Source organism: Oreochromis aureus, linkage group 23 (assembly GCF_013358895.1).
Source record: "Oreochromis aureus strain Israel breed Guangdong linkage group 23, ZZ_aureus, whole genome shotgun sequence".
Taxonomy (NCBI): Eukaryota; Metazoa; Chordata; class Actinopteri; order Cichliformes; family Cichlidae; genus Oreochromis; species Oreochromis aureus.
In genome coordinates, this window is record NC_052963.1 from 14874387 (window position 1) to 14891050 (window position 16664).

General features: G+C 36.9%; 3 protein-coding genes across 3 annotated transcripts; all 3 read right to left on the reverse strand.

The window, feature by feature from the left end:
- Positions 1–836: 836 nt before the first annotated feature.
- LOC116323131 (OX-2 membrane glycoprotein-like) lies at positions 837–3707 on the reverse strand. Its single transcript, XM_039606609.1, has 6 exons — positions 3612–3707; positions 2055–2405; positions 1751–1798; positions 1626–1664; positions 1452–1521; positions 837–1331 (listed from the first exon to the last, which is right to left on the reverse strand). Exons 1-6 carry the CDS (start codon positions 3673–3675, stop codon positions 1316–1318), a joined length of 588 nt encoding a protein of 195 aa, XP_039462543.1. The 5' UTR covers positions 3676–3707; the 3' UTR covers positions 837–1315.
- A 949-nt stretch (positions 3708–4656) lies between these two features.
- On the reverse strand, positions 4657–10327 carry LOC116323104 (OX-2 membrane glycoprotein-like). The gene is made up of 6 exons (XM_039606604.1): positions 10201–10327; positions 8401–8739; positions 7969–8268; positions 7855–7893; positions 7661–7761; positions 4657–7302 (listed from the first exon to the last, which is right to left on the reverse strand). The coding sequence occupies exons 1-6, from the start codon at positions 10262–10264 to the stop codon at positions 7297–7299; spliced, it is 849 nt and encodes a 282-aa protein (XP_039462538.1). The 5' UTR covers positions 10265–10327; the 3' UTR covers positions 4657–7296.
- A 1371-nt stretch (positions 10328–11698) lies between these two features.
- LOC116323106 (OX-2 membrane glycoprotein-like) lies at positions 11699–16133 on the reverse strand. The gene is made up of 7 exons (XM_031743367.2): positions 16053–16133; positions 14577–14915; positions 13367–13675; positions 13249–13287; positions 13054–13147; positions 12345–12407; positions 11699–12176 (listed from the first exon to the last, which is right to left on the reverse strand). Exons 1-7 carry the CDS (start codon positions 16120–16122, stop codon positions 12059–12061), a joined length of 1032 nt encoding a protein of 343 aa, XP_031599227.2. The 5' UTR covers positions 16123–16133; the 3' UTR covers positions 11699–12058.
- Between the last annotated feature and the right edge of the window lie 531 nt (positions 16134–16664).

Here is a 16664-nt window from a genome sequence, read left to right on the forward strand (position 1 = left end):
TCCACTGGGTTTAAAGATTTCTTCAGCAGTAAAGTAATCCACTGACAGTTGTCAGTATTCTGCTACAAGTCACAGTTGATAATCACTGTTGGCAAACTTTGATTTCGACATTGTAAACAAATAGAGTTTAAAACCTCGCTTATGTTGTTGTCGCCGTGTGCCTGGGTTTAGCTCAGTGCTGTCCATCAATGTGACTTATCACATTAGGAAATCCGCCTCCTTTGGAGTCACAGCTGGATGGAGAAAAGCAGACACTTCCGTGTCATTATCTGATTTACGACTGAAAATATTGAATCACGGCAGTGGCAACGAAATGAAACTGTTTGCTCGGATGATGTTATTGTGTGTCAGGCTTTTAGTTGTGTGTGTGTGTGTGTGTGTGTGTGTGTGTGTGTGTGTGTGTGTGTGTGTGTATAGAAACGTTCAAAAAAGTGCATGGCAACACAACATTTTAGGGCATTTTAAGGACCCTTAGGTCATGATAAACAGAATTTCCTGGCTTGATGAAGCAGACATGGAACTCTTCTTTGGCCTGAATACCTAACATCGTGTCTGAAGGAAACCAGTATCATCCCTACAGTGAATGCAAATCCTAATGAATGAATCCTTAGCTTGATGCTCTCAACTTTTCCCTTCTTCTTGTTTGTAGCATGTTCAAATCACACCTTGTATAGATGTGTCATCCAATAATAAACATATCATGTAAAAAGATCCCCAACAAATTCCCTCATATGCGATGCCATTCAAAAGTGTCCATCTATGAATCGGTTTTCGAAAACATTTCTTTTGGAAATTTTTTAAATAAACCATGGTGCACACAACCAGGTTGTCTTTGTTAGTTTTATTTACCTTTGCAAAGAGGTCAGACAGCAGTACAGTCGTGTGTACAAAATACTGAAATTGAAAGTGCATTTTTGGTGCAATACTTAGTGCAATAGTTGTTGAAATGAAACAAAAAAACAAAACTAAGTCAAAAGTGGTTAAAATGAACGTGAAAGCCCCAGATCATGGTGAGGTTGGTCTCTCAGGAGGTTTGTGCTTTTAAACTGATTGTCAACCTCTTAGAATGAAGGTGTTTTAGTCCCTAAATTGAAAACACTGTAGTATTAATAGCTAAGACAGCACAGAGCGATATGGATCGGAGTTTGTTTGATATTTGTAGTAAACATAAAGAGACACAAAGAGAGCTACAGGCAAGTTAGACTATTTCTAAGGTCACAACATATCAGAGAGTGAAAAAGAAATCAGAAACTTTCCAAGTGCAGTTTGACGGGATGAAGAGTGACTTAGTCCTGAGTGTCGCTAGTTTCAGGAATCATTCATCACGAGTTCTGTGAGTGAGACAAAAGATTTAAGAACAGTTACATCTGCACAAACATTTATAGCTGAAACAAAAGAACAAATAACAATACTGTTTAGACGAGTACCTGCTCTGCGATTTCTTTCTATACCTGACAAAGATGACTGCAGTAGCACAGGCCACCAACACCACAGAGGACAGAATGACCAAAGTCCTGATTTCTTTGGGAAAAACAGGAAAAAGAGGGATATAATAATGTGAACACCTATCAAATAACAGTAGCTTGAACATAAAAACTGACTTTAAAACATATAAATGTACGCACCTAAATTTATGTGATTAGATCGTGATTTCTCATTCAAACCTGGAAAAAGAAACACAAACATTAGAATCACAGAGTAATTATTCATTTATAAATCAGTGACTGTGAAAGAGTTTTGTTTTTTTTACCATCATCATAATCGCTCTCTCTGTCATCAAGAACTGGTTGATACAGGTCTGTTAAGGATGAAGATATAAAAATACGATATGTAGAAAATCTCTAAGAAACAAGTCAGCTTTTGATTTCCACGATAGCTAAATATGATAATGACTGGGAAAAGTGCTCAACTAGTAAAATCTCTATAAACTGTATCATGCCATGATAACGGAAAGGCATTTTCAGTTTCCATCACTGTTTAGGTAAAGCTGAAAATGGTGCAACTTTGACAAAATGTAAAAACAGGAATTCTTCAAAATCTTGTAAAGTCCTTACCATAGAGGTGAAGGCAGGTTGTAGCTGTCAGAGATCCTTCTGGGGTTTTAAATAAACACTGATAGCAGCTTTCATCCTGCTTTGTCACATTCCTGATGACTATGGAGGTGTTCTGCAGTCCAGCATGTTTAAACTTAATTTTATGTATAAACTCAGGATTCACACGTTGGCCAAATATTTTGTCCAAAGAAGCTATATTCTTCTCTTGGTTTGCCGCACCTTTCCAGTGAAATAGTTTGTTCCACTGGATTTGAAGGACGTCTTTAGTCTCCAAGAGCTGACAGCTGAATTCAGCATCTTCTCCCACTGCTGCCAGCACAGTCTGCTGTGTTTGGATCACTGCTGTTAGAACTGTAGGAGATATAGTTTGAGAAGTCAAAAACTTTCAGACAAGTAAACTGTCATTATCATGTCACTCTTACTAAGTCTGGTCATTGTCCTAAAGGAATGTTTGATACCTTTTTCTAAATTCAAATTCTGAATTTACATTAGATTTTTTTTCTACCACTATTGTGTGCATAAATGTTTAACTATTGTGAACTGTCTAGCTTTCTTAGAGGTCAAGGGTCCAAACTATGGTTTTTATTAGTTATTTCAAGTATATCATAATGCAATTGTGTGAGTCTATTAGCAATAAAAAATATTTTATTTTTATTATTTATTTCAAGTAACTTTTGTGATGATAAAAATACAGAAATATAAAGCAATAAAAAGAAAGAAAGTTCTGTGGGTGATGACCAATGACTGTAGAAAACAGTCATGTCTCCAAGAGATGTCCATGATAACGCGTAGATATAGTGACGTGATAGCTTTGTACCTGAAAAGCTGCTGGCAGCTGCGTCTGCTTTTAAAATGACAAGCAGCGAAAGTATTTGAAGAATCTCAAACTGTAGGTTGAGCAAAATCAGGAACAGCGTTACTTCATTTACACAAACTTCATCTTGCTGAACGTAACCTTTCTCTTTTCTTTTGTTTGATACAATAATGAGTGAAAACATAATAATGCGTCGGGTTATTTACACTCTGCGCTGTTGAAGTCACGTCATGCAAACTCAACTTTTCCTGTAGCCCCTTTCAAATTTAAAGGACCCATGTGTGTGACGTCATCCCCGAACTGCTGCTTCGTGAGCCCGTGTTCTGCGCTCACAGACAGGACAGACTGCGCGCAGCAACGCGCGTAAAGATGTTTTAAAGATCCCAAAGTGCAAGTGCATCTTTTCAGACGAACTGTAAAAGAAATTTCCCTCGTACCGACCCAGTACTGGTAATATTTCTTACGCAGATGCGGCATTATTTCTGTACCATTATTTAATTCCAGATGCTTTTAAGTTAGTTTTTTGCAATTGTTGACTTGTAAAAGCCTATATGACATATTTTATTCCAAAATTCATTAACAGCACAGAGAAGGCATCGTTTAAATATGTTATAAATATGTTTCTTTAAGCAAGGTCTTCATGACTGAGCCAAGTGTCCTCTTTTTTTGGAAATAAAATAAGCTCACCCTAGTATGGTCACATACATAGACGTAGGTATTCTGGAATAAAAGTTTCTTCTTACCTTTGTCAAAGACTCCAAAAATAAAAACGGCAATGACATAATGTGTAATCCTAAACTGTGGCATTGTTCCTCCATGCTGTACTGCCAGAAACACCGCCAAAGCTGGACAGTATGGTTGCGAAAGAAACCGCTACTACTTCCGGGTAAATTGCTGTAACAATTTCTGTAATGTATGTAAAGAAGCAATAATGCCTGATGATAAAACATATATTTCATGATTATAAGGACCATAATTTTTCAGTAACTGATGGTTACTTATTACTTAAAAGTGCAATAATATACAGCGCAGTTGCCTTTTTGATCCCCCTGTATGATAATAGTACAGTCCAGAATCATATTATCTTTTACTACATTTCATGTGGTTTAAAAAAAAGCATTTCTGTCATAAAGAAAAAAGAAATGTTAGAATTTTCTCTAAAGTCATGTTTTCAGATGGGATATTAAGCTAGAGGACATTTGTTGTGAGAGGTCTCTCTGTGCAAAGCTGTTATATTCTCATCTATTTACAACTAAATTGCAGGTTGTTTGTGTAGATCCCAAAGTCTTTCAGCTGCTGAACACAGATGTTCATCAAAACCAGCTGCACCCCATAGTGTAAAGTTACCAGATAAACTGAAACTCTTTGAAAAGAAATTAATATTGAATACATGCTATTCTCATGTGAGTCAAGAATACTATACAAATGAAACCACACAACATAATCAAAACATATTGAAGCTGAACACATATATATTTATTCTACTGTTTCACAATCCTTTGTTTTGTAGTAATGGGTTATTGTTCCGGCAACACACCTCAGATCATTGAGTCACAGGATATATATATATATATATATATATATATATATATATATATTAGCAAGTGCATTTAAAGTGGTTAAAAGAAACTGTCTGTCCATAAAGAAAAGAGAGTTTGGAAGTTTTTATAAAGTCATTTGTTCTAAGATGTTCTTATGTATTTGCAGCTAAAGTGCAAGTTGTTCATGTGAATCTAAACTGTTGGCTAGTTTCAGCTTCAGAGTCACTGATGCGGATCAAAACGAACTGCGACTAAACTGAAGCTGCTTTAAGAAAAGAAATTACTGGGCATGAGCTATGTTCATGTCAAAATCTGAAACACAGGAAAAATCCATTAAACAAATCAGCTGACCAACAATAAATTTATGGAAATTGAGACAATAATATATTAAAGATAAATCAGTAAAAAATCATGAAACAGGTTTATAAGGCAAACATTCAGCATTCAGTTAAAACTCCAACACTTAGATCCCTGATTAGAAAGTATCTGCTTAGCTAAAGCTGAGTAAAACTCTGACTAACAGGAAGTGAACATGAAGATGTTTAGTTTGAAAATGTGCACACATTAAAAATATAAAACGACTTTCTTATCCTGTGTTTTTAATTGATTAACTTTGTTTATGTAATTTTTATTCTTGATCAGTCAGGACCCGTCATACACAGAAAAGCAAAATCATTAATATCATTAATATTTTTATGAAATGATTTTCTTTGTGTGAGAAAAATAAAATAATGCAAACATCCAAAGATCAAAATTCTGTGCTCTGTTAAACAGCACCTGGGAAATAGCTTTTAAAAAGTGAAATTTTCTCATTTGCTAAAAATTGTGTCCTCATCTGTCTCTAACGGTAAGTCTTTATCCTTTTTTTTTTTTTTTTTTTAAATGATGACCTTCTACACAGAGGTACAGGGGTATTCCCTTGAGATCACGTCCCACACACTACCATGCTTCATGAAAATGTGAGCTGTTGCGGTGACTGTAACTCTGCAAGAGACTTAAATTTACTGCATGAAAGTTTACATGTTGTTATCTTCAAGTGTACATTTTTCTGCTCTGTGTGTCTTCACATCACTAATTAGACATTCTGTATTTTTACACTCAGATGAAATATGGGCAACAACATGCAGGTCCACTTTTTATAAAGAAAAAAGCTACCTGCCAACTTAACTTACAGTCCACATGGACCTAACAGAGGTGTTTGTAATGCTCATGTTGGTAAATGTGTAAAGGCCAAACACTGATCATACAGATTTCCCTCCTTTTCTTTAACCCACAGAGACACCAAGGGGAGGAAGGGGGGAAACAGATTCTGACTGTGGACATAACATTAAACAGACAATTAAAAATTGAAAAATAAAATACAATCGTTAGTATGAAACATCTCTCTTTTTTTTTTGCCTCACTATAACTGCAAATAATTTGCAGGTTGATGATGAAAATCCTAAAACTATTCTTTCAGCTGTGAGCTACTGATGCTAAACAGGCTCAGGATTACTTACACACCAAATAACAGACAGGTAACCTAATTAGCATCTTCATAATTCAATTCGTCGAGGCTTCATCTCTGATTTGCTGAAAAAAATCAGACTAAAATTACTTTTGTGGATAAACGAAAGTACTAAATAAAACCACTAAAACACTATACCAACAATACCTGACAAGAAACACCAGCATGGTCTTACATGACAATTATTACTGGGCTGAGAACTGAAAACTTCATGAATGTAAATGTATTTGTATGTCATGTTTACAAATTTTGAAAAGCCTCCATACCTTCACCATGAATAAACAGAGACCTCATGTGGTCTTTTTGTGTAATTTCACATGAAAATCTGTTGTCGTCTAAGTGAACACAATGTGGGATTTTAATTGTGGTTATTTGTATTTGAAGAGTATTCGGCTACAAAAGCAGTTTAACCAGTCATCCAAAATTACTGTAAAAAAGGTTTAATGTTTTAAAAAAGTTATAAAAAATAGTACAAAGAATTTACATTAAAATAGCAAATCACAACACATTAATATGAATCTGGTTTTGTGTTTCAAATCTTAACATCACACTGTAAAACTGAAAAAGCTGAGAAATTTCAAAACAAGTCAACTTTAAACTCTCACTTCAATCACATTCAGTTCACTTTTGAAAAACACAAAAATTCTTTCTGAGTAAAAAATACGTATGAGCTGCCAATCAGAGACCTTCTTCGCTTCAATCAAGCGCACTAACCACTACACTACAGATGCACACAAAACTTGGTCTCTGCAAATTAAGTACATCCAGAAAGTAAACTGAAAATACATAGAAATTATTCACCATGATACAGTCCTGATCAAGTGATCAGACCTCTGGTAACAAAACAGTTATACTGTTTTGTTGTTTTTTATATACCTTCACCATAAAGAAATTTTGAGGTATCAGCAAAAGTTGTGTTCAAACAATCGAGGTATTAAAGGTTTTACAGAATTGCTACACCACTAACATCTAGTGTTTGAAATAATTTGAGCACATTTTCAAAGATCAAGTGAATCATTAGTGTTGTACAAATTAATGCTGGCACTAATTTGTTTTCAAAGACAAAGAGGGCAAGGATACTGATTACTGAAGGAAATGGAAGTGAAAACGGACACTTTAATTACTGCAAATTCAGTTTTAACTGATTAAGACCAGTGAAAAAAAAAGAGTTCAGAACATGCTAGCTGTCCGTTTTAACATGTGTGTCGTCCAGAAAAGCCAGACATCTAGCTGCAAACCCTGCTCCAAAAAACAAGTCAACGCTGTTAAACAGTAAGTCTTTGAGCAGGTGAAGGTGAAAGCCTTGGATTGTGGTTTGGCTGGTTTCTCTCAGGTCTCCACTTTTTGAGCTGATTTTCAGTTTGGTTGACTGAAGGTGTTTCATTCCTTAAAATACAACGAAAACAGTGAAACATGACTCTGTTAATACTGCAAACCAAAGTATTCTGGACCGACTAACAGCTTAGACAGCACAATGGAATATGTATCAAAGATTGTTTGATGTGCAGTAAACATCAGATTATGAATAAATTACAGAAAAAAGAAGCTCTAGAGGTAACTTAGAGGTCAAATGTGAGACGACCGGATGATAAAGATGGAATTGCTTCTGATTGTGGTTTCAAGTATTTTAATCGTCTCCCTGTGTGGCAGACTGAAGGATTCAAGAATAGTTAAAGCTGCACAAACTTTTATCACCTGAATGAAAGAGAGAAAACGCAACACAGACACTGTTTAAGATGACTACCTGCTCTGAGTTTTCTTTCTGAACCGCAATAAAGATGAGTGGAGCTGAAAAACCACAGGCAACCAACAACACAGAGGCCAGCATGACTGAAATCCTGAGAACTTTGAGACAAACGGGAAAGGAGAAGAAAATAATCTGAACACGTAGAAAGTAACAATACACTGAATCTGTAAAAAGTACAAACATTAACTCACCTAAATTTCTTTGATTAGATCCTGATTTCTCATTTAACCCTGGAAAAAGGAACACAGAGATTAGATTAGAGTAATGATTCATTCATAAATAAATGATTTGAAAGAGTTTCTCACCATCATCATCATCATCAGGAATCGTCACCATCACCTCTCTGTGAGGAGCAGAGAGCACTCGTGCTGCACATCCCACCTGTGTGCTGTGTTTACGTGAACCTGAGAGCACAGCTGTAGTGGTGACAGTGAATGTAGCGTTGGTGTTGGACACACTGACAGTGTTGTACTGTGAGAAGCTGAGGTGTTGTTGTGAGACACTGAGTGTTACAGTGGGAGCAGGTCGACCAGTGGCTGAACAGGAAACAACCCACTCTTCAGTAGAGTTTGACTCTCTGACATCAACAACAGGTTCATGCAGCTCTGTGAAGGATCAGGAAATATCATCAACATGTTCTTACAAACACACCAGCTGCTAACACATTTATGTCCAGTAAATGTTGACATAAATGTCTGAAGCACTTGTTGTTGGTTAAAGAAGATAAAGGTTCTTACCAAAGACATGCAGGCAGGGTGTACCTGTGAATGAGCCTTCAGGATAAGTGTTAAACAGACAGTGGTAGCATCCTTCATCCTGCTCCGTCACATTCCTGATGACTATGGAGCAGTTCTGTAGTCCAGTATATTTAAACTCAACTTTGTCTGTAAAGCCATCATTCACTCTCTGACCAAACTGCTTGCTGTAGGTGGCAACATTTGTCTCCACATCAGGTGAGATTTTCTGCCATGTGACCTGAAGGACGTCTTTAGACTTCAAGAGCTGACAGCTGAATTCAGCATCTTCTCCCACTGCTGCCAGCACAGTCTGCTGTGTTTGGATCACTGCTGTTAGAGCTGCATGGAGATACAGTTTGAGAAGTCAGGAACTTTCACAAAAATTAAACTGTCATTATCATGTCACTCTTATTAATTCCGGTCATTGTCCTAAAGGAATTTTTTATACCTTTTTCTAAATTCAAATTCCGAATTTACATTCAGGTTTTTTTTCTACCACTATTGTGTGCATAAATGTTTAACTATTGTGAACTGTCCATCTTTCTTAGAGGTCAAAGGTCCAAACCATGGTTTTTATTATTTATGTCAAGTATATCATAATGCATTTGTGCGAGTTTATTAGCAATAAAAAAATTTTTTTTTCAAAGGCAGTAACTTTTGTGATGATAACAGAAATATAAAGCATTAAAAAGAAAGACATTTTAAAAGAAAGAAAGTTCTGTGGGTGATGATCAATTACTGTTTTCTACAGTCATTGGCGATGTCCATAATGAGGCGTAGATATAGTGACGTGATAGCTTTGTACCTGAAAAGCTGCTGGTAGCTGCGTCTGCTTTTAAAATGACAAGCAGCGAAAGTATTTGAAGAATCTCAAACTGTAGGTTGAGCAAAATCAGGAACAGCGGTACTTCATTTACACAAACTTCATCTTGCTGAACGTAACCTTTCTCTTTTCTTTTGTTTGATACAATAATGAGTGAAAGTATAATAATAAATCGGGTTATTTACACTCTGCGCTGTTGAAGTCACGTCATGCAAACTCAACTTTTCCTGTAGCCCCTTTCAAATTTAAAACGCTTCAAAAGAAACACTTCGTTTCTTAACAAGGTGTTTATTTGAAATTTGACGAACCCGTGTAATATCACACTGCCTACCCACTGAAAAGCGGTTCTACAATTCAAATTGTACGAAACAAAAAGTGTAACATGTCCGTGTGGTCAAGGTTCACCAACCGTCCTCTTTTCCCCGGACATGTCCACTTTTCACGTTCCGTCCGGGGGGATTTTCGAGATTGATAAAAATGTCCGGAGTTTTCTATAGTCCGCCAGAGGACCCATGTGTGTGACGTCATCCCCGAACTGCTGCTTCGTGAGCCCGTGTTCTGCGCTCACAGACGGGACAGACTGCGCGCAGCAACGCGCGTAATGATGTTTAAAAGATCCCAAAGCGCAAGTGCATCTTTTCAGACGAACTGCAAAAGAAATTTCCCTCGTACCGACCCAGTACTGGTAATATTTCTTACGCAGATGAGGCATTATTTCTGTACCATTATTTAATTCCAGAGGCTTTTAAGTTAGTTTTTTGCAATTGTTGACTTGTAAAAGCCTATATGACATATTTTATTCCACAATTCATTAACCGCACAGAGAAGGCATCGTTTAAATATGTTATAAATATGTTTCTTTAAGCAAGGTCTTCATGACTGAGCCAAGTGTCCTCTTTTTTGGAAATAAAATAAGCTCACCCTAGTATGGTCACATACATAGACGTAGGTATTCTGGAATAAAAGTTTCTTCTTACCTTTGCCAAAGACTCCAAAAATAAAAACGGCAATGACATAATGTGTAATCCTAAACTGTGGCATTGTTCCTCCATGCTGTACTGCCAGAAATACCGCCAAAGCTGGACAGTATGGTTGCGAAAGAAACCGCTACTACTTCCGGGTAAATTGCTGTAACAATTTCTGTAATGTATGTAAAGAAGCAATAATGCCTGATGATAAAACATATATTTCATGATTATAAGGACATAGTAACATAATTTTTCAGTAACTGATGGTTACTTATTACTTAAAAGTGCAATAATATACAGCGCAGTTGCCTTTTTGATCCCCCTGTATGATAATAGTACAGTCCAGAATCATATTATCTTTTACTACATTTCATGTGGTTTAAAAAAAAAAGCATTTCTGTCATAAAGAAAAAAAAATGTTAGAATTTTCTCTAAAGTCATGTTTTCAGATGTGATATTAAGCTAGAGGACATTTGTTGTGCGGTCTCTTTGTGGAAAACTGTTATATCTCATCTATTTACAACTAAATTGCAGGTTGTTTGTGTAGATCCCAAAGTCTTTCAGCTGCTGAACACAGATGTTCATCAAAACCAGCTGCACCCCATAGTGTAAAGTTAGCAGATAAACTGAAACTCTTTGAAAAGAAATTAATATTGAATACATGCTATTCTCATGTGAGTCAAGAATACTATACAAATGAAACCACACAACATAATCAAAACATATTGAAGCTGAACACATATATATTTATTCTACTGTTTCACAATCCTTTGTTTTGTTATCTTTCTACAGTTACACGCATAATTCCTTTTAAAATATGGCATTCCCTTTTAGAGAGAGGTGGCAAACATTTATAATAAATAAATATAGATATATATTTAATGATTCCAAAATAAATCAATAAATCACACACTTAAATAAATCAACACTGTCGCCCATTTTTTAAAATTTAAAGTAACATGATGGCCCAAAACAAAACAAAAACAATTGTATACAGTATATGTATTTTTACATATTTGATTACTTCTCTAACCTAGAACACTAAACAGAACAACAACATGAAAATATGCACAGTGAAAACAAACAGACATATTTTTCATATTTACAGTATGTTACATAATTACACAGACACTGTACAGTTGTGTAAAAAATTCATTATGGTAAACAGAAAGTTAATTAAGCCCCAGTACGATGATTTCTTTTGGTGTAGTCCTTCATTTTTCTTCAGGATTGAACTTCTTTGTTGTTACCGTTGTTGTGGAAGTTTTCCATTAAATAAAGCCTGCAGACAAGCGGTGAGCGGTAGCTAACATTCTTTAATCAAAACAAAGAACAGAAAACTAAGCTTGGTGGAGAGACGGTCAGCAGAGTCTCTCTGAGGCTACGTCCACACTAGCCTGGATAAATTTGAAAAAGGCGTTTTCATCACACTAGCGTTTTCAGTCGTTTCACAGAGTTGTGCGTCCACATTGAAACGGCCAAAAACGCTTTCGTTCCAGTCCTGCGCATGTGCAAAAGTGAGTGAGAATTAAAGAATTTGAAGAAAAGCTATCTGGAGCATGTACAAACTGATATTAATCCTTTTCAGGGCTGTCAAAATTGAGAGTCAGTGTGGACGGGAGGCCAAAACCGATTGAAAATGATGCATTTTCAAACTAAAACAACAAAAGACTTCCTGTGGAGTGGTCTGCTTCCCCCCAACTTCCTTACCAGACCCCAACCATCTGTCTAACAGCATGAGTGTGAGACATGCTAAAGTCCAGTGGCACTAAGGCAGTATACAATAAATTAATGTGAATAATACATAATTAAAAGAAATTCTTATACACCATCTTGTGGGATACTTTCTGTCATTGAAATCTTTGTTTCAGTTTTCATCAAAAATGAGTCTTCTTGCTGGTGCTGATGGCAACACTTGGTTATGATTTTCTTGAGTTCGCTCAGGAGTCTCTTGTCTGACTTCCCTGTACTCTTGTGTATCAGTCCTTAAAATGAGAGCAAACAAAAAAGTTACATTTTTTAAATATTACTGTATGATTGAGAATAAAGTTACAGCAAAGAAAGTGTGAGGACATTTAAAAGATTGAATATGAAATGTGACAACAGAGGCTGAAATTTCAGGTTGTAAATTCACAGGATAAAGAGTCACTTACTCCTCAGTGTCTCTGATTGCAGTTACAGGTGTTTCATTCGACTGAATCGCCATGTGTGGCAGACTGAAAAATGTAAGAAATTTATTATTTATTCAATTTATTATTGCTAATAAACTCACACAAATTCATTATGATATACTTGAAATAAATAATAAAAACCATAGTTTGGACCCTTGACCTCTCAGAACTATTGCAAACTGTCCAAGTTCTTGACTTCTCAAACTATATCTCCTACAGCTCTAACAGCAGTGATCCAAACACAGCAGACTGTGCTGGCAGCAGTGGGAGAAGATGCTGAATTCAGCTGTCAGCTCTTGGACACTAAAGACGTCCTTCGGGTCACATGGCAGAAAATCTCAAATGATGTGGAGACAAATGTTGCCACCTACAGCAAGCACTTTTGCCAAAGAGTGAATTCTGACTTTACAGATAAGGTTGAGTTTAAATATACTGGACTACAGAACTGCTCCATAGTAATCAGGAATGTGACGGAGCAGGATGAAGGATGCTATTGTCTGTATTAACACTTATCCTGAAGGCTCCTTCATTGGTAGAACCTGCCTCCAAGGCTATGGTAAGGTCTTGAAACAAACATAGTGGACATAAATGTGTCAGCAGCTGGTGTGTTTGTAAGAACATGTTGAAGATATTTGCTGCACAAAAATCTATCAGGACAACATGCAACATAGACACGGTTTAAGAGGAGTACCTGTTCTGAGATTTCTTTCTAAGCCGGACAAAGATGAGAACAGCAACACCGAGCACCAACACCACAGAGGATAAAGTCACTGAAATCCTGATTCCTTTAAGACAAACAGGAGAAAGAAAGTTATAAAAATCTGAACATCTATCAAAAGAAAATAGGAACAGGAAAACTCTTTAAAACATACAAATGTTAACACACCTAAATTCCTGGGATTAGATCCTGATTTCTCATCTAGCTCTGGTAGAAGAAAAACAAACATTACAATCACAAAGTAATCATTAATTTATAAATAAATGACTTTGAAAGAGTTTCTCACCATCATCATCATCACCATCATCATCAGGAATCATCACCATCACCTCTCTGTGAGGAGCAGAGAGCACTCGTGCTGCACATCCCACCTGTGTGCTGTTGTTACGTGAACCTGAGAGCACAGCTGTAGTGGTGACAGTGAATGTAGCGTTGGTGTTGGACACACTGACAGTGTTGTACTGTGAGAAGCTGAGGTCTTGTTGTGAGACACTGAGTGTTACAGTGGGAGCAGGTCGACCAGTGGCTGAACAGGAAACAACCCACTCTTCAGTAGAGTTTGACTCTCTGACGTCAACAACAGGTTCATGCAGCTCTGTGAAGGATCAGGAAATATCATCAACATGTTCTTACAAACACACCAGCTGCTAACACATTTATGTCCACTATGTTTGTTTGAGTTTAATTCAATTCAATTTTATTTATACAGCACCAAATCACAACAGTGCTCTGATGGGGTTATATTGTACTGTAAGGTCATTAAGATAAGATGAGGGCTAATTATTCAAGACCTTGCATGTGAGCTGTCAGGATATCAAGATTTTGAATTCAAATCTAGATTTAACAGGGATCCAGTGTAGAAAAGTCAATATAGGAGAAATATGCTCTCTCTTTCTAGTCTCTGTCAGCACTCTTGCTGCGGCATTTTGGATTTGAAGGCTTTTCAGGGAATTTTAGGACATCCTGATAATAATGAATTACAGTAATTCAGCCTAGAAGTAATAAAAGTATGAACTAGTTTTTCAGCGTCATTATGAGAGAGGACATGTCTAATTTTAGAGATACTGTGCAAATGGAAGAAAGCAGTCCTACATATTTTTTTAATATGTGCATTGAAGGACATATCCTGGTCAAAAATGACTCCAAGGTTCCTCACAGTGTTACTGGAGGCCAAGGGAATGCAATCCAGAGTAAGTATCTGGTTAGATACCATATTTCTAAGATTTTTAGTGCCAAGTAAAGCACATTTTATCAGAATTTAGAAGCAGGAAGTTAGAGGGCACCCAGGTCTTTACTTAGTTAAGACATCCCGGCAGTTTAACTAGGCATAACAGTGAAAATGCATGCCCTAAACCTGTTTCTGTACTGCGATGAGGGTACAGTACTCTTGAAATAAGCCATTCCTCTGCATATGATTAGTTAGCTGTTTTACAACTTCAGTTCTAATCTGTCATCAGAGTCACTTATTGTTGGAAAAGGAAGGTTAAAGTTCTTACCATAGAGTTGGAGGCAGGTTATACCTTTAAAGGCTCCTTCAGGATAAGTGATAAACAGACAGCGATAGCAGCCTTCATCCTCCTCTGTCAAATTCTTGATGACTATGGAGCAGTTCTGTAGTCCAGTATGTTTAAACTCAACTTTATCTGTAAAGCCGTCATTCACTCTCTGACCAAAGCGCTCGCTGTAGGTGGCAACATTTGTCTCTACATTATTTGAGCTTTTCTGCCATGTGACCTGAAGGACGTCTTTAGGCTCCAAGAGCTGACAGCTGACTTCAGCATCTTCTCTCATTCCTGCCAGCACAGTCTGCTGTGTTTGTATCACTGCTGTTAGAGCTGTAGGAGATATAGTTTAAGATGTGAGGCACATTCAGTTTTCAATTAGTCCATTTTTTTTTCAGTTTTCTGTTTAAATTCAAAGTCAGTATTTGCAGTAGTCATTAGTCTATGTACCGTCATTAAAGTTTTATTATAAATATGGTTGGTAAGTATAAGTTAAGTGCTTCCAACATATATTAAATGTGAATATTTTTAATTGGAATAACTTTGTAAATTTTGTCATAGGCTGCTATTTACACAGATATGTCATTACTATGCTTAAACACATTAACTTCAGTTCAGTTCTGCTCTGTCATCAGACTGTACTGAATTATGTCAAAAGTCCTCCGCGAGATAAAACATAATTTAATGGCCAATCTGCAGCAAACACATGTAACTGCACATACTGTGAGTGGACGGAAATGCTACAGGACATGCCTCAGAATCTCCTGGATTTTGAGATTGCCCTTGCATTAAAGTATTCTAATGGTAGTTGCCAGTACTTGCACTCATACACTCCAGAAAATGACGGTATTTTTAATTTATTTTCAAGAACAAACACGGCATAAAACAGCGGTCACGTTGCCGCACGGTACAACTCGAGGTTGTTTCGTACTGCTTTGAAAGTGACGCCCATGTTCCTTTATGGCTCCGCCCTCCAAACTTTGAAAAGTCGGTGAATGGCGGGCTCACAATTCAGTTTGGGGAAAGCGGAGCTGTCAGAGGCAAGGCTGAGAGCTCAGACTATGCGCGAGGAATTTGAACGCGAGAGCTGCATACCTGCACCCGTGAAAATACTTTGTCGTGATTACGTTTTATCTCCCGATGAAACGCTGGACAGAGAGAGGACTTTGTTGTCTCTTCTTAAATTTGCTCTAACAACATTTTTACAGCGCCATCATGGATACGGACGTACGTAAGCGCGCCTCTGCGTGTACCCGGTAGCTGCGTGTAAATCTGCCTCCCACTTAAATACTGAGTTAAACCCAAACAGTCCTTTATAGGCTACTGTCCGTGTTAGTACCACCAAAGTACCAGTTCACCTTACTGAACATCCTCACGTTTAACAAAGAAGAGGAAGAAGTCAGTATTTTCGGGAAGAATCGCTTATTAGCCCATGCACGTGTGTAATATTGACACCCAGTTTCAGCTCACCTTTGTCAAAGACTCCGAAAATAAGAACAGTAGTAACATAATAACATGTAACTCCAAAGCGCGGCATCATGCCTCCGTACTTTACCGCCAAAAAATTCAAACTGATTTGATGTGTAGGCTGGGCAAGTCAAAGCAGTTCCGGGTTAATTGTTCATCACACCACTTATATAATCACATATAAACTAATAAAGTAGCTCAAAAAACTAAGATAAAATCACACCTGAGTGGTATTATAATATAATAACAAATGAATTATTCAACAGGCAATGTTCAGTTATCACTTCAACATGCAATATGAACAGCGAGTCTCCCCTCTTCCGCTGCAGCGGTACAGTCCTCTTATGTAACCACATGCCAGTGCGCCAAATATGGAAATCAACTTTTCTGTTACATTGTCCAAGTGTTTTTTTCAGCTTGTTCTGAAACTCTTTCTGACAGGAAATCACAGCAAAAAAAGATAATTAACATTTCAGGTATATAAATTGTAGGTTTATCTTGAGGATCCCAGAGAGACTGTAGGCTACCCTTTTGTGTAAATTACATAATATTCTCAGCACCACTGAAGACGTTAGAGTAAAAAACAAAAAACAAAACAGAGCTAAAACTTTTTTT

What these genes read in the sequence shown, in the direction of transcription:
- LOC116323106 (XM_031743367.2), bottom strand. Translation starts at nt 16,122, where the DNA reads ATGATGCCGCGCTTTGGAGTTACATGTTATTATGTTACTACTGTTCTT. An exon ending in AGAAAGAAATCTCAGAACAG is followed by an intron (nt 12,408 to 13,053) that starts GTACTCCTCTTA and finishes TACATTTTTCAG; the next exon opens with TCTGCCACACATGGCGATTC. An exon ending in GCAATCAGAGACACTGAGGA is followed by an intron (nt 12,177 to 12,344) that starts GTAAGTGACTCT and finishes TCTCATTTTAAG; the next exon opens with GACTGATACACAAGAGTACA.
- LOC116323104 (XM_039606604.1), bottom strand. Translation starts at nt 10,264, where the DNA reads ATGCCACAGTTTAGGATTACACATTATGTCATTGCCGTTTTTATTTTT. An exon ending in TTTTGGAGTCTTTGGCAAAG is followed by an intron (nt 8,740 to 10,200) that starts GTAAGAAGAAAC and finishes ATCTCCATGCAG; the next exon opens with CTCTAACAGCAGTGATCCAA. An exon ending in ATCTAATCAAAGAAATTTAG is followed by an intron (nt 7,762 to 7,854) that starts GTGAGTTAATGT and finishes TTTGTCTCAAAG; the next exon opens with TTCTCAGGATTTCAGTCATG.
- LOC116323131 (XM_039606609.1), bottom strand. Translation starts at nt 3,675, where the DNA reads ATGCCACAGTTTAGGATTACACATTATGTCATTGCCGTTTTTATTTTT. An exon ending in TTTTGGAGTCTTTGACAAAG is followed by an intron (nt 2,406 to 3,611) that starts GTAAGAAGAAAC and finishes TATCTCCTACAG; the next exon opens with TTCTAACAGCAGTGATCCAA. An exon ending in AGAGAGCGATTATGATGATG is followed by an intron (nt 1,665 to 1,750) that starts GTAAAAAAAACA and finishes TTCTTTTTCCAG; the next exon opens with GTTTGAATGAGAAATCACGA.